Below are 12,255 nucleotides of genomic sequence, written 5' to 3'. Positions count from 1 at the left end.
GATACGGGGAAAGGTAGCGTAACATTCGGGAATGTCACACTACTCTTTGAGCAAAAGCTAAAATTAGAAGAAGAAATATCAGTTATAAACAAACAATTAAGAATTATGCGAGATAAAGAGGATGAAGAATTAGAATGGTATGCAAAAAAGGGGGAATCGCCTCAACTCATGTTAAAAGTCCATAAAGAAATTGACGAAAAATTTCAAGAAGTTCAAGTAAATAATCAGCACAATATTTCATGTTTATGTTGCAGATAAGATCGTCAGGAAAAAGAAGAATGAAGAAAGAGGAAGGTGGGAAAAAGAAAGTAGTTTCAATAAAAACAAAAACAAAAATAACACCAATACCAGCATAGATTAAGGTGAAGGGATAAAGCGTAGATAGTCTAACAGCATGAAATACTAAAATGCTATACACCACGACACTACACAAACATAAAGAACGAATTTGAGGATTCTTGTAGAAGTTAAGACTCAAAATATCTTAGAGTTGTAACATGGAAAGGGCGCCAAAATTTGTAAAGCTTTTTAAAAAGGCGTGCAACAATGTAGGTACTAGACATATGTTAGATGATTATGAGTAAAATTTTTTGTAAGAACCATTGTAAAAACTCCAGCAAGAAGCAAATGCAATGACCCACAAGTTGCAATGAGAGAAGTATCAAGAAAGAAAAGGACGTGATTAGCAAGACACGATTCCTACAAGGCAGAAGCATCGAGAGAAGGGAAAGGACAGCGAGACCATCAAAGGGCACTTGTACCCGAAGTCGGCAGTAAATCTACTGCTAAAAGGGACCCGTGCAGGGACAGACAAACAAACACTGGACTTTCACTGCTCGTAAACCCCGGGACGCCCCGACTCAGCGAAGTGAGCAAAAAATGGCCCAACGAGAAGACCGCTTGGGCAAGCCACCAATGGCACAAAAAAAAGTGTAAAAGTCACACTACTGCTATTAAACAGCACGCTGATGCACAAAACTGAAGAAAACTTCCACAAAGTAGAAATGACACGTCCAAACAATTTATCAAACTGTTACTAAGAGAAGAACTACAAAGTGACTAGTTATCAATAAATATTCCCATATCCTGCCCAGAGAAGAACCAAGAATCAAGTAAGAAGCAGAGAAAAAGCAGGAAGAACAGAAATTGAATATTCACCAGATTGAGACCAAGAAAGAAGATGGGTGAAGAATAGATGACATACCTTCCCAAATCCCTATCCTATTGTAAACTAGTCGTCTGCAAAGCATTAGAACGAAAAACGACCGCTTTCAGTGACACATAACGATGACTTTCATGCATACAAAGCCAGTAAACAACGAAATTCTGCACTCTCAGCTCCATTCCATTATGAGACCTCCACAACAGCAACACACAGTTGCAAAACCAACAAGGAACGACGAACGAAGCTGTACATCAAATACTTGCCCACATCCATCTCGCTCAAGTCCATCATCTTCATGCAAAAACATTCGCCAACCTCATGCTTAAACATTCATAGGATTGTGTGAATGTGTGAAATCAAATTATGTGATGTAGGAATTGTGCAAAAGAAACGTGTGAAAAACTAAATAAGTTAAAGCGCACCAGACAGCTAATAAACTACAAAATAACAGTCAATGACTATCGATAAAAATAAGTCATTACTTCTGAAATGGACAGTGTATAAAGAACAAAAGTAAGCCATAATAAACACTAAAACTATATGCCACTATTTTCTCTGCATAAAAATAAAAGAATAACTATATTTTAATTATTTCTCCTTATAAAAACAAATAATCAAAAATTATCTTGTTGGATGTTTTCCCTTTTTTAACATTTGTACCATTTGTTAGGATAATATCTCAATACCTGTGTATGTATATTTCTTTGTCAAAGCAACTCTTGGAAATAGTTCTTATTTCTTAGTGTAACAATGTTGAAATGAGTGCCTAGAAATGATATTTACAAAATGTGTTAGGAATAGATTTTACTTAATTACTACATTTATAAAAAAAAATATTTCTAAGAAAATCGATGCGAAAGACTCCTCCCTTTCAATAACAAACTTCTTAAAAAACAAACTTCACACTTAAATAAAGAAAGAAAATAATTAAAAATTAATACTGATAATAACATAAAAATATTCTTCTCTTCTCAATATAAACATACACTCCTGGAAATGGAACAAAGAACACATTGACACCGGTGTGTCAGACCCACCATACTTTCTCCGGACACTGCGAGAGGGCTGTACAAGCAATGATCACACGCACGGCACAGCGGACACACCAGGAACCGCGGTGTTGGCCGTCGAATGGCGCTAGCTGCGCAGCATTTGTGCACCGCCGCCGTCAGTGTCAGCCAGTTTGCCGTGGCATACGGAGCTCCATCGCAGTCTTTAACACTGGTAGCATGCCGCGACAGTGTGGACGTGAACCATATGTGCAGTTGACGGACTTTGTGCGAGGGCGTATAGTGGGCATGCGGGAGGCCGGGTGGACGTACCGCCGAATTGCTCAACACGTGGGGCGTGAGGTCTCCACAGTACATCGATGTTGTCGCCAGTGGTCGGCGGAAGGTGCACGTGCCCGTCGACCTGGGACCGGACCGCAGCGACGCACGGATGCACGCCAAGACCGTAGGATCCTATGCAGTGCTGTAGGGGACCGCACCGCCACTTCCCAGCAAATTAGGGACGCTGTTGCTCCTGGGGTATCGGCGAGGACCATTCGCAACCGTCTCCATGAAGCTGGGCTACGGTCCCGCACACCGTTAGGCCGTCTTCCGCTCACGTCCCAACATCGTGCAGCCCGCCTCCAGTGGTGTCGCGACAGGCGTGAATGGAGGGACGAATGGAGATGTGTCGTCTTCAGCGATGAGAGTCGCTTCTGCCTTGGTGCCAATGATGGTCGTATGCGTGTTTGGCGCCGTGCAGGTGAGCGCCACAATCAGGGCTGCATACGACCGAGGCACACAGGGCCAACACCCGGCATCATGGTATGGGGACCGATCTCCTACACTGGCCGTACACCACTGGTGATCGTCGAGGGGACACTGAATAGTGCACGGTACATCCAAACCGTCATCGAACCCATCATTCTACCATTCCTAGACCGGCAAGGGAACTTGCTGTTCCAACAGGACAATGCACGTCCGCATGTATCCCGTGCCACCCAACGTGCTCTAGAAGGTGTAAGTCAACTACCCTGGCCAGCAAGATCTCCGGATCTGTCCCCCATTGAGCATGTTTGGGACTGGATGAAGCGTCATCTCACGCGGTCTGCACGTCCAGCACAAACGCTGGTCCAACTGAGGCGCCAGGTGGAAATGGCATGGCAAGCCGTTCCACAGGACTACATCCAGCATCTCTACGATCGTCTCCATGGGAGAATAGCAGCCTGCATTGCTGCGAAAGGTGGATATACACTGTACTAGTGCCGACATTGTGCATGCTCTGTTGCCTGTGTCTATGTACCTGTGGTTCTGTCAGTGTGATCATGTGATGTATCTGACCCCAGGAATGTGTCAATAAAGTTTCCCCTTCCTGGGACAATGAATTCACGGTGTTCTTATTTCAATTTCCAGGAGTGTATTTTTGAGAATAATGTAGAAGAATTTAAAAATATAAATTAGTGATAGAAACTAGTGTAGAACTTGAATAGCATGGCTGAATAGTAGGCAACAAAATTTAGATAAAGGAATAATTTTTGACTGACTTAGACAACGATTCAATCATTGCCTAACTTCAGTGCAAAAATTAAGTTCGAAGGGTAGTGATATGTAAATTGTCAGGCAAATCCAACACCTTCCATGAAAACCCTGACATGATAAGCAAATCCGGCAGTATGTCACATAGCTCCGAATAAATCCTGACATTAAATTAACCAAAGTAATATGATCAACGAGTGAGCAAATGGAAGACCACAGACTAACACAAGAACGCCTAAATGCATGTCATACCTTCCCACCGTGAAACAGACGCAGTTCCGAGGGGAGAAACGAGAACAGAAGCCGAGAGCAGAACCGTGTTAAGCTAGAAGGCTCTACAATAAGGGACGGACACCCACATCGCCGGCTGGCCGCCAGGACCATCCCCCAGCCCATGTTAAAACTTAGAACCCTCCAGAAGAACAGTATAGATCTTACAACAACACTAAAAGGGCCACACCAGCTGCAAGTTTTAGCGTGAGACTTTTTCGCGTCTCTGTTATGTTGCAAACGTTAAAAACATTGCCCCACCACGAAAAGTGTAACGTTTGTCATTGGATAGACAGAATTTTTGTAGGCGGAGCGTAAGGTTAACATTGAGACTCTGATTGGTCAGTTGAAAACACAGCCAGATACCTTTTTTAAAACCAACTTCGATAAATTGTAGTAAGGAGAAGTTACGAGAGAATTGCTTCTGAGACGGCGAGCTGCATGGAGCTGTGCCACCCACCACCCCCTGACGCTGCCTAAACACCGACAAGCTAATGAATGCATGCGATGCCTCGTTTTTGAGTGCGTAAGGCTTCACTCAGAACTGCAGAAGTCTCATCTGTTACATCCCCTTTTTACGTAATACTAGTGTTGATTGTGAATTAAATCTCATGGTGTTCACATTTGCTACTTGAAGTAAAAATCTGAAACGCAATGATTTTTCTGTTATATAATTATTGAGAAGCCACATCAACCACTGTAATTTACGACAAGTTAGATAAGTAATTAAAGATAATTGAGGGTCACTGTAGACCATTTTGATAGTTTTCTCTTTTATGAAACTTAACTTAAATCTAGATTATAGATATGATATGGCATAGGTCATCCTTCGATCCATTGTAGAACTTGAAAACCCATTCAGGGAATATTCGTTCACATTTTTGTTGAACACAGTTGGTTTTTATCATACTGTAGTAAAACGTTTTCTTTTATCAATAGTGCAATTTATGAACAATGTTTTGTGAGTAGAATAAAATTTCCAATGGAAAACTTAACTGCTTTTTCGACGTTATTTTACCAGCTACCTAAAAATAGGAAAGCCTTGAACCCCTTCCACTAAATTTAGTTAGTATTGAGATTCTTTTACAGGGAGTGCAGTGGAGCTGTCGCTGAAATCATTAAGTATTTGATTATATCATCGCTAGTCTCACTGAACTCTTCTGAACTCTACATGTCATGTGTGGTCTGGCGTCTCCTTACTAGCAACAGTTCCCAGGTTCAAACTAGTCAATTCCCTAATAAAATACGTTCAGAGCGTCGTTGCGCGAAAGTGGTAGGACAAACAGATACCAAGCAGAATGTTAGAGAATTCCTTTTGAGATTTTCTCGAAATCGCCTAAGTAGTAAGGTAAAGGCGCCAAATTTCGTCTCCGTACCTAATTTCGTCCCCATAACGTTCTCTGTTCTGCCAGTAGGGACGCCATCGGTGATATTTTTCGTTAGTTGCGCCCATGGCCACCAGTTAGTTGTGAAAGTTTCATGCGTCCAGTCCTCTCCGTGGCCGTTTGAGAAAACGTATCCTAATTTGTCAACATTTGAGTTGTCGAAATACTATTTCTAAATGCTCTTTTCGAATTATTATAATGTGTTTATTTAGTTGTATTTGACATAATCTGTAAAGGGTAAGCTATAAAGTGAATGATGTGAGCGTTTTGCCGTGTTTGGTTTACTTCACGTAGTGTGGGAAGCGCCATATCGGCAAGCAGGATGTCCTTATTTTCGTCCCCCCACCTGTTTCTAAATACGTCCAGGGGATAAAATTTAGAACATACCTCTACACTTTGTTTCAGATGCCGCCATGGAAGTAGTGGGATAGAGAGGCATTTAAATCTGCAATAACTGCGGTGAGAAATAAGGAATTGGGATATAAAGCTGCGAGTAAGACATTTAGTGTGCCTAGAGCAACTCTCAAGGATTATATACAGAAAGGAGAAGGTAAAAGTGCTGAAGGGTTAATTGAAAAAGCTATTGGTAGAAAACCAGTTTTTTAACGTGAGCTAGAGGCTGAGTTAGTGTCTTATTGTAAGGACACGGAGAAAAATTTCTATGGCTTTACTCTAAATGACCTTAGGCTAATGGCCTTTCAGCCTACTATACGCAATAATGTTGCTCACCCATATTCAGTGGGATGGAAGTGGTTGCGTCTGTTTCTTCAGACACACTTTCTACATGAACGCCGCAATCCGTGTCACTAGCTAGGGTACAAAGTTTCAACGAGGAAAGTGTTAAGCTCTTTTTCTCTATTTTGAACCCCGAGTTGGAGAAAATACAATGTAATCCACTTAAAGTGTTCAAAAAAAATGGTTCAAATGGCTCTGAGCAGTATGGGACTTAACTTCTAAGGTCATCAGTCCCCTACAACTTAGAACTACTTAAACCTAACTAACCTAAGGACATCACACACGTCAATACCCGAGGCAGGATTCGAACCTGCGACCATAGCGGTCGCGCGGTTTAAGACAGTAGCGCCTAGAACCGCTCGGCCACCTAGACCGGCACTTAAAGTGTTCAACATAGGTGAAACGCGCATCACAGTGGTACAACACAAAGTAAGAAAGACTGTTGCTGTGAAAGGGAAGAAGTTTGCGCACAAACTGTCGTCTGCAGAGAGAGGTGCACCAATGACGGCTGTTTTGTGCATGTCGGCATCGGGTACATTTGTGCCTCCTCTTACGATTTTTCCCAGAAAGCTGATGAAGAACGAACTCATGGATGGAGCTCCTCCAGGGTCAATTATGGGAGCGATTGAGTCTTGGTGGATACAAGTGATCTTTTTGTAAAATTATTTCGACTTTTCATTTCAATTGTAAAGCCATCAAAGGAAGATCCTGTTGTGTTGATATTTGACGGACACTATTCACATTCTCGCAATGTGAATGTTACTGACGATGCTCTGATAATGGTGTTGCCATAGTCTGCTTGCCTCCTCACTCCACTTCAAAACTGCAGCCTCTTGATGTGTCGTTCATGTTTCCTTTCAAAACATTTTATGCGCAGGCAATAAAAAATAGGCTGTCTAACCATCCTGGCACGACTGTTGGTGACATGCGGATTGCACAACTATTCAATGAAGCCTATCAATGCGCAGCGGTTGTAAAAACTGCCGTTAATGGTTGTAAGAAAACTGGGATTCTGCCTTACAACCCGAATGTGTTTGGCCCAGAAGACCTTTCGGCGATCGCTGACGCCTCCTCAGCTCCGGACACGCATGCAAAAAATCAGCCCTCAACAAGCACAGCTATACAGCCGGCCTTTCCAGTCGCTCAACCTTCGAGCAGCACACTGATGCCACAGTTAGTAGCAGTTAGCCCAACAGATATCGCAGGGGTGCCTGTTATCCATTCATCTTCGTCTAAGGGACGAGGCAGGGCTTCTCTTATTACACGATCGCCTTACAAGATGAAACAATCTCAAGAGAAAACCAAACGTAATGTGAGAAAACGGTTGGATCTAATTCCGAAGACGTTGCCAGGAAAGGTAAAGAAACCGTTAAAAAAGAAGACAAGCCTGAAAATATCCAGTGACTCTGATGACAACTGTGATGTCCGATACCAAGATTCAAGTGGAAGCGAGGATAATGAAGATGATGCGGAGTGCCCCATTTGCCTGAAACGTTTTTCTCAAGAAAATCATGGGGAAAAACGGATGCGTTGTACGCAATGTTCTGTGTGGCAACACGAAATGTGCTCACGAGCAAAGAACAAAAAAATAAATAAATTTATTTGGAACTCTTGTTTGGAAGGGTAAAAAATAATCGTACAGTTGCTAATCAACATTTTTGTAACAAAAATGGACGTTTCTAACCTGTATCTAATATAAATAAACATTGTAACATGTCTCTATTATTAATACCTTGTTTTTAAACTGTTAAGACTGCCTACAGGAAAATTAAAGAGACCTTTGGAGAAAAGAGAACCACTTGTATGAATATCAAGAGCTCAGATGGAAACCCAGTTCTAAGCAAAGAAGGGAAAGCACAAAGGTGGAAGGAGTATATAGAGGGTCTATACAAGGGCGATGTACTTGAGGACAATATTATGGAAATGGAAGAGGATGTAGATGAAGATGAAATGGGAGATACGATACTGCCTGAAGAGTTTGACACAGTACTAAAAGACCTGAGTCGAAACTAGGCCCCGGGAGTAGACAACATTCCATTAGAACTACTGAAAGCCTTGGGAGAGCCAGTCCTGACAAAACTCTACCATCTGGTGAGCAAGATGTATGAGACAGGCGAAATACCCTCAGACTTCAAGAAGAATATAATAATTCCAATTCCAAAGAAAGCAGGTGTTGAGAGATGTGAAAATTACCGAACTATCAGTTTAATAAGTAATACCTGCAAAATACTAACACGAATTCTTTACATTCGAATAGAAAAACTGGTAGGAGCCGCCCTCGAGGAAAATCAGTTTGGGTTCCGTAGAAATGTTAGAACACGTGAGGTAATACTGACCTTACGACTCACCTTAGAAGAAAGATTAAGGAAAAGCAAACCTACGTCCCTAGCATTTGTAGACTTAGAGAAAGCTTTTGACAATGTTGACTGGAATATTCTTTTTCAAATTCTAAAGGAGACAGAGGTAAAATACAGGGAGCGACAGGCTATTTACGATTTGTACAGAAACAAGATGGCAGTTATAAGAGTCGAGGGGCATGAAAGGGAAGCAGTGGTTGGGAAGGGAGTGAGACAGGGTTGTACCCTCTCCCCGATGTTATTCAATCTGTATATTGAGCAAGCAGTAAAGGAAACAAAAGAAAAATTCGGAGTAGGTATTAAAACCCATGGAGAAGAAATAAAAACTTTGAGGTTCGCCGATGACGTTGTAATTCTGTCAGAGACAGCAAAGGACTTGGAAGAGCAGTTGAACGGAATGGACAGTGTCTTGAAAGGAGGATATAAGATGAACATCAACAAAAGCAAAACGAGGATAATGGAATGTAGTCGAATTAAATCGGGTGATGCTGAGGGAATTAGATTATGAAACGAGACGCTTAAAGTAGTAAAGGAGTTTTGCTATTTGGGGAGCAAAACAACTGATGATGATCGAAGTAGAGAGGATATAAAATGTAGACTGGCTATGGCAAGTAAAGCGTTTCTGAAGAAGACAAATTTGTTAACAGCGAGTACAGATTTAAGTGTCAGGAAGTCGTTTCTGAAAGTATTTGTATGGAGTGTAGCCATGTATGGAAGTGAAACTTGGACGATAAATAGTTTAGACAAGAAGAGAATAGAAGCTTTCGAAATGTGGTGCTACAGAAGAATGCTGAAGATTAGATGACTAGATCACATAAGTAATCAGAAGGTATTGAATAGAATTGGGGAGAAGAGGAGTTTGTGACACAACTTGACTAGAAGAAGGGATCGGTTGGTAGGACATGTTCTGAGGCATCAAGGGATCACCAATTTAGCATTGGAGGGCAGCGTGGAGGGTAAAAATGATAGAGGGAGACCAAAAGATGAATACACTAAGCAGATTCAAAAGGATGTAGGTTGCAGTAGGTACTGGGAGATGAAGAAGCTTGCACAGGATAGAATAGCTTAGAGAGTTGCATCAAACCAGTCTCAGGACGGAAGACCACAACAACAACAACAATACCTCTTTTACAAGATGTATCAGTAGGGGACGAAAATAGGGCCACTTTGTCAAGTTTAGTAAAAGTACATTGTTTTTGAAGTTTTTTCTGTAAAGATAACTAATCGTTTCTGACATATTTTGAGCTAAGTACGATGTGTATGCTTAGTTGCTGGTGTTATATAAGTTTTTTGGGAATAATTGATTTAAAGATATTGTATTCAGAGGCTAAAAAGAGACTGGGGGACGAAATTTGGCGCCTTAACCTTACGCCTTAATACTTGCAATTTATGGTGTCATAATGGGCTAGAGGGACAGAGAAACAATTAAAATCGCTCAAAAGAGGAGAGGCCGCTGGACCTGATGGGATACCAGTTCGATTTTACACACAGTACGCGAAGGAACTTGCCTCCCTTCTTGCAGCGGTGTACCATAGGTCTCTAGAAGAGCGTAGCGTTCCAAAGGATTGGAAAAGGACACAGGCCATCCCCGTTTTCAAGAAGGGATGTCGAACAGATGTGCAGAATTATATACCTATATCTCTAACGTCTATCAGTTGTAGAATTTTGGAACACGTATTATGTTCGAGTATAATGACTTTTCTGGAGACTAGAAATCTACTCTGTAGGAATCAGCGTGGGTTTCGAGAAAGACGATCGTGTGAAACCCAGCTTGCGCTATTCGTCCACGAGACTCAGAGGGCCATAGACACGGGTTCCCAGGTAGATGCCGTGTTTCTTGACTTCCGCAAGGCGTTCGATACAGTTCCCCACAGTCGTTTAATGAACAAAGTAAGAGCATATGGACTATCAGACCAATTGTGTGATTGGATTGAAGAGTTCCTAGATAACAGAACGCAGCATGTCATTCTCAATGGAGAGAAGTCGTCCGAAGTAACAGTGATTTCAGGTGTGCCGCAGGGGAGTGTCGTAGGACTGTTACTATTCACAATATACATAAATGACCTTTTGAATGACATCGGAAGTTCACTGAAGCTTTTTGCGGATGATGCTGTGGTACATCGAGAGGTTGTAACGATGGAAAATTGTACTGAAATGCAGGAGGGTCTGCAGCGAATTGAGGCATGGTGCAGGGAATGGCAATTAAATCTCACTGTAGACAAGTGTAATGTGCTGCGAATACATAGAAAGATAGATCCCTTATCATTTAGCTACAATATAGCAGGACAGCAACTGGAAGCAGTTAATTCCATAAATTATCTGGAAGCACGCATTAGGAGTGATTTAAAATGGAATGATCATATTAAGTTGATCGTCGGTAAAGGAGATGCCAGATTCATTGGAAGAATCCTAAGGAAATGCAATCCGAAAACAAAGGAAGTAGGTTACAGTACGCTTGTTCGCCCACTGCTTGAATACTGCTCAGCAGTGTGGGATCCGTACCAGATAGGGTTGATAGAAGAGATAGAGAAGATCCAACGGAGAGCAGCGCGCTTCGTTACAGGATCATTTAGAAATCGCGAAAGCGTTACGGAGATGATAAACTCCAGTGGAAGACTCTGCAGGAGAGACGCTCAGTAGCTCGGTACGGGCTTTTGTTGAAGTTTCGAGAACATACCTTCACCGAGGAGTCAAGCAGTATATTGCTCCCTCCTACGTATATCTCGCGAAGAGACCATGAGGATAAAATCAGAGAGATTAGAGCCCACACAGAGGCATACCGACAATCATTCTTTCCACGAACAATATGAGACTGGAATAGAAGGGAGAACTGATAGAGGTACTCAAGGTACCCTCCGCCACACAGCGGCAGGTGGCTTGCGGAGTATGGATGTAGATGTAGATGTAAAACTGTACAAACTATGAAGTAAATTCGTTATCCGAACATCGTGACCTCCCCTTATGAGCTAAATTTCATAACGTTCAACGTGTAATGTTTTTAATGATTTTTACTTTATTCGCAGGCACGAGCATGACTCGAACGATGAAAGTACTTCATATGGCAAACGATCTTTGGCAGAAGATGGAGGACCGCTGTTTGTGTGTGCAGGCATGGGAGGATCGCGGCGGTGGGCGACTCGGAAGCGGTGTGCCGGCGCTTCGGGGGCCAGCAGTTCGACGCCCGGATAGACGCGAGCGGCCGCTGTGTCATGCCCGGCTTCGTGGACGCACACACACACCCTGTCTGGGCCGGCGACCGCTCCCACGAGTTCGCCATGAAGGTTCGCATTTCTTCTATTACTACTGTCCTTAATTCTGACTCGCCCTGGCAGCCGTGAACGTTAACACTCCGCTTCCGGGATTCGGGGAGGCGGATTGGTTGTTAGGCGGTTTCCCACATCCGATTAAATGAATAGCAAGCTTGTACCCACGTCCCATGTCAATTACATTGTTTGTCTTATATCTGCCATGTGGTTTATGTACAAATTGTAAATAGCATTTCGCTCCCTGTATTTTACCACTGCCACCTTCATAATTTGAAAGAGAGTATTCCACTCAACATTGTCAAAAGCTTTCTCTAAGTCTACAAATGCTAGAAACGTAGGTTTGCCTTTCCTTAATTTATTTTCTAAGATAAGTCGTAGGGTCAGTATTACCTCACGTGTTCCAACATTTCTACGGAATCCGAACTGATCTTCCCCGAGGTCTGTTTCTACCAGTTTTTCCATTCGTCTGTAAAGAATTCGTGTTAGTATTTTTCAGCCGTAGCTTATTAAACTGATAGTTCGGTAATTTTCACATCTGTCAACGTCTGCTTT

General features: G+C 42.4%; 1 protein-coding gene across 1 annotated transcript in view; it reads left to right on the top strand.

Moving 5' to 3' along the window:
- LOC124776591 (probable imidazolonepropionase) overlaps positions 1 to 12,255 on the top strand; it is a 182,962-nt gene that overhangs the window by 40,780 nt on the left and 129,927 nt on the right. The window contains exon 3 of the mRNA XM_047251649.1: positions 11,547 to 11,718. Within this exon, the coding sequence (XP_047107605.1) occupies positions 11,547 to 11,718 (172 nt within the window). The remainder of the gene's footprint in view (positions 1 to 11,546; positions 11,719 to 12,255) is intronic.

The sequence above is a fragment of the Schistocerca piceifrons genome, chromosome 2 (assembly GCF_021461385.2).
Source record: "Schistocerca piceifrons isolate TAMUIC-IGC-003096 chromosome 2, iqSchPice1.1, whole genome shotgun sequence".
Taxonomy (NCBI): Eukaryota; Metazoa; Arthropoda; class Insecta; order Orthoptera; family Acrididae; genus Schistocerca; species Schistocerca piceifrons.
This window is presented reverse-complemented; position numbering and strand designations above follow the sequence as displayed.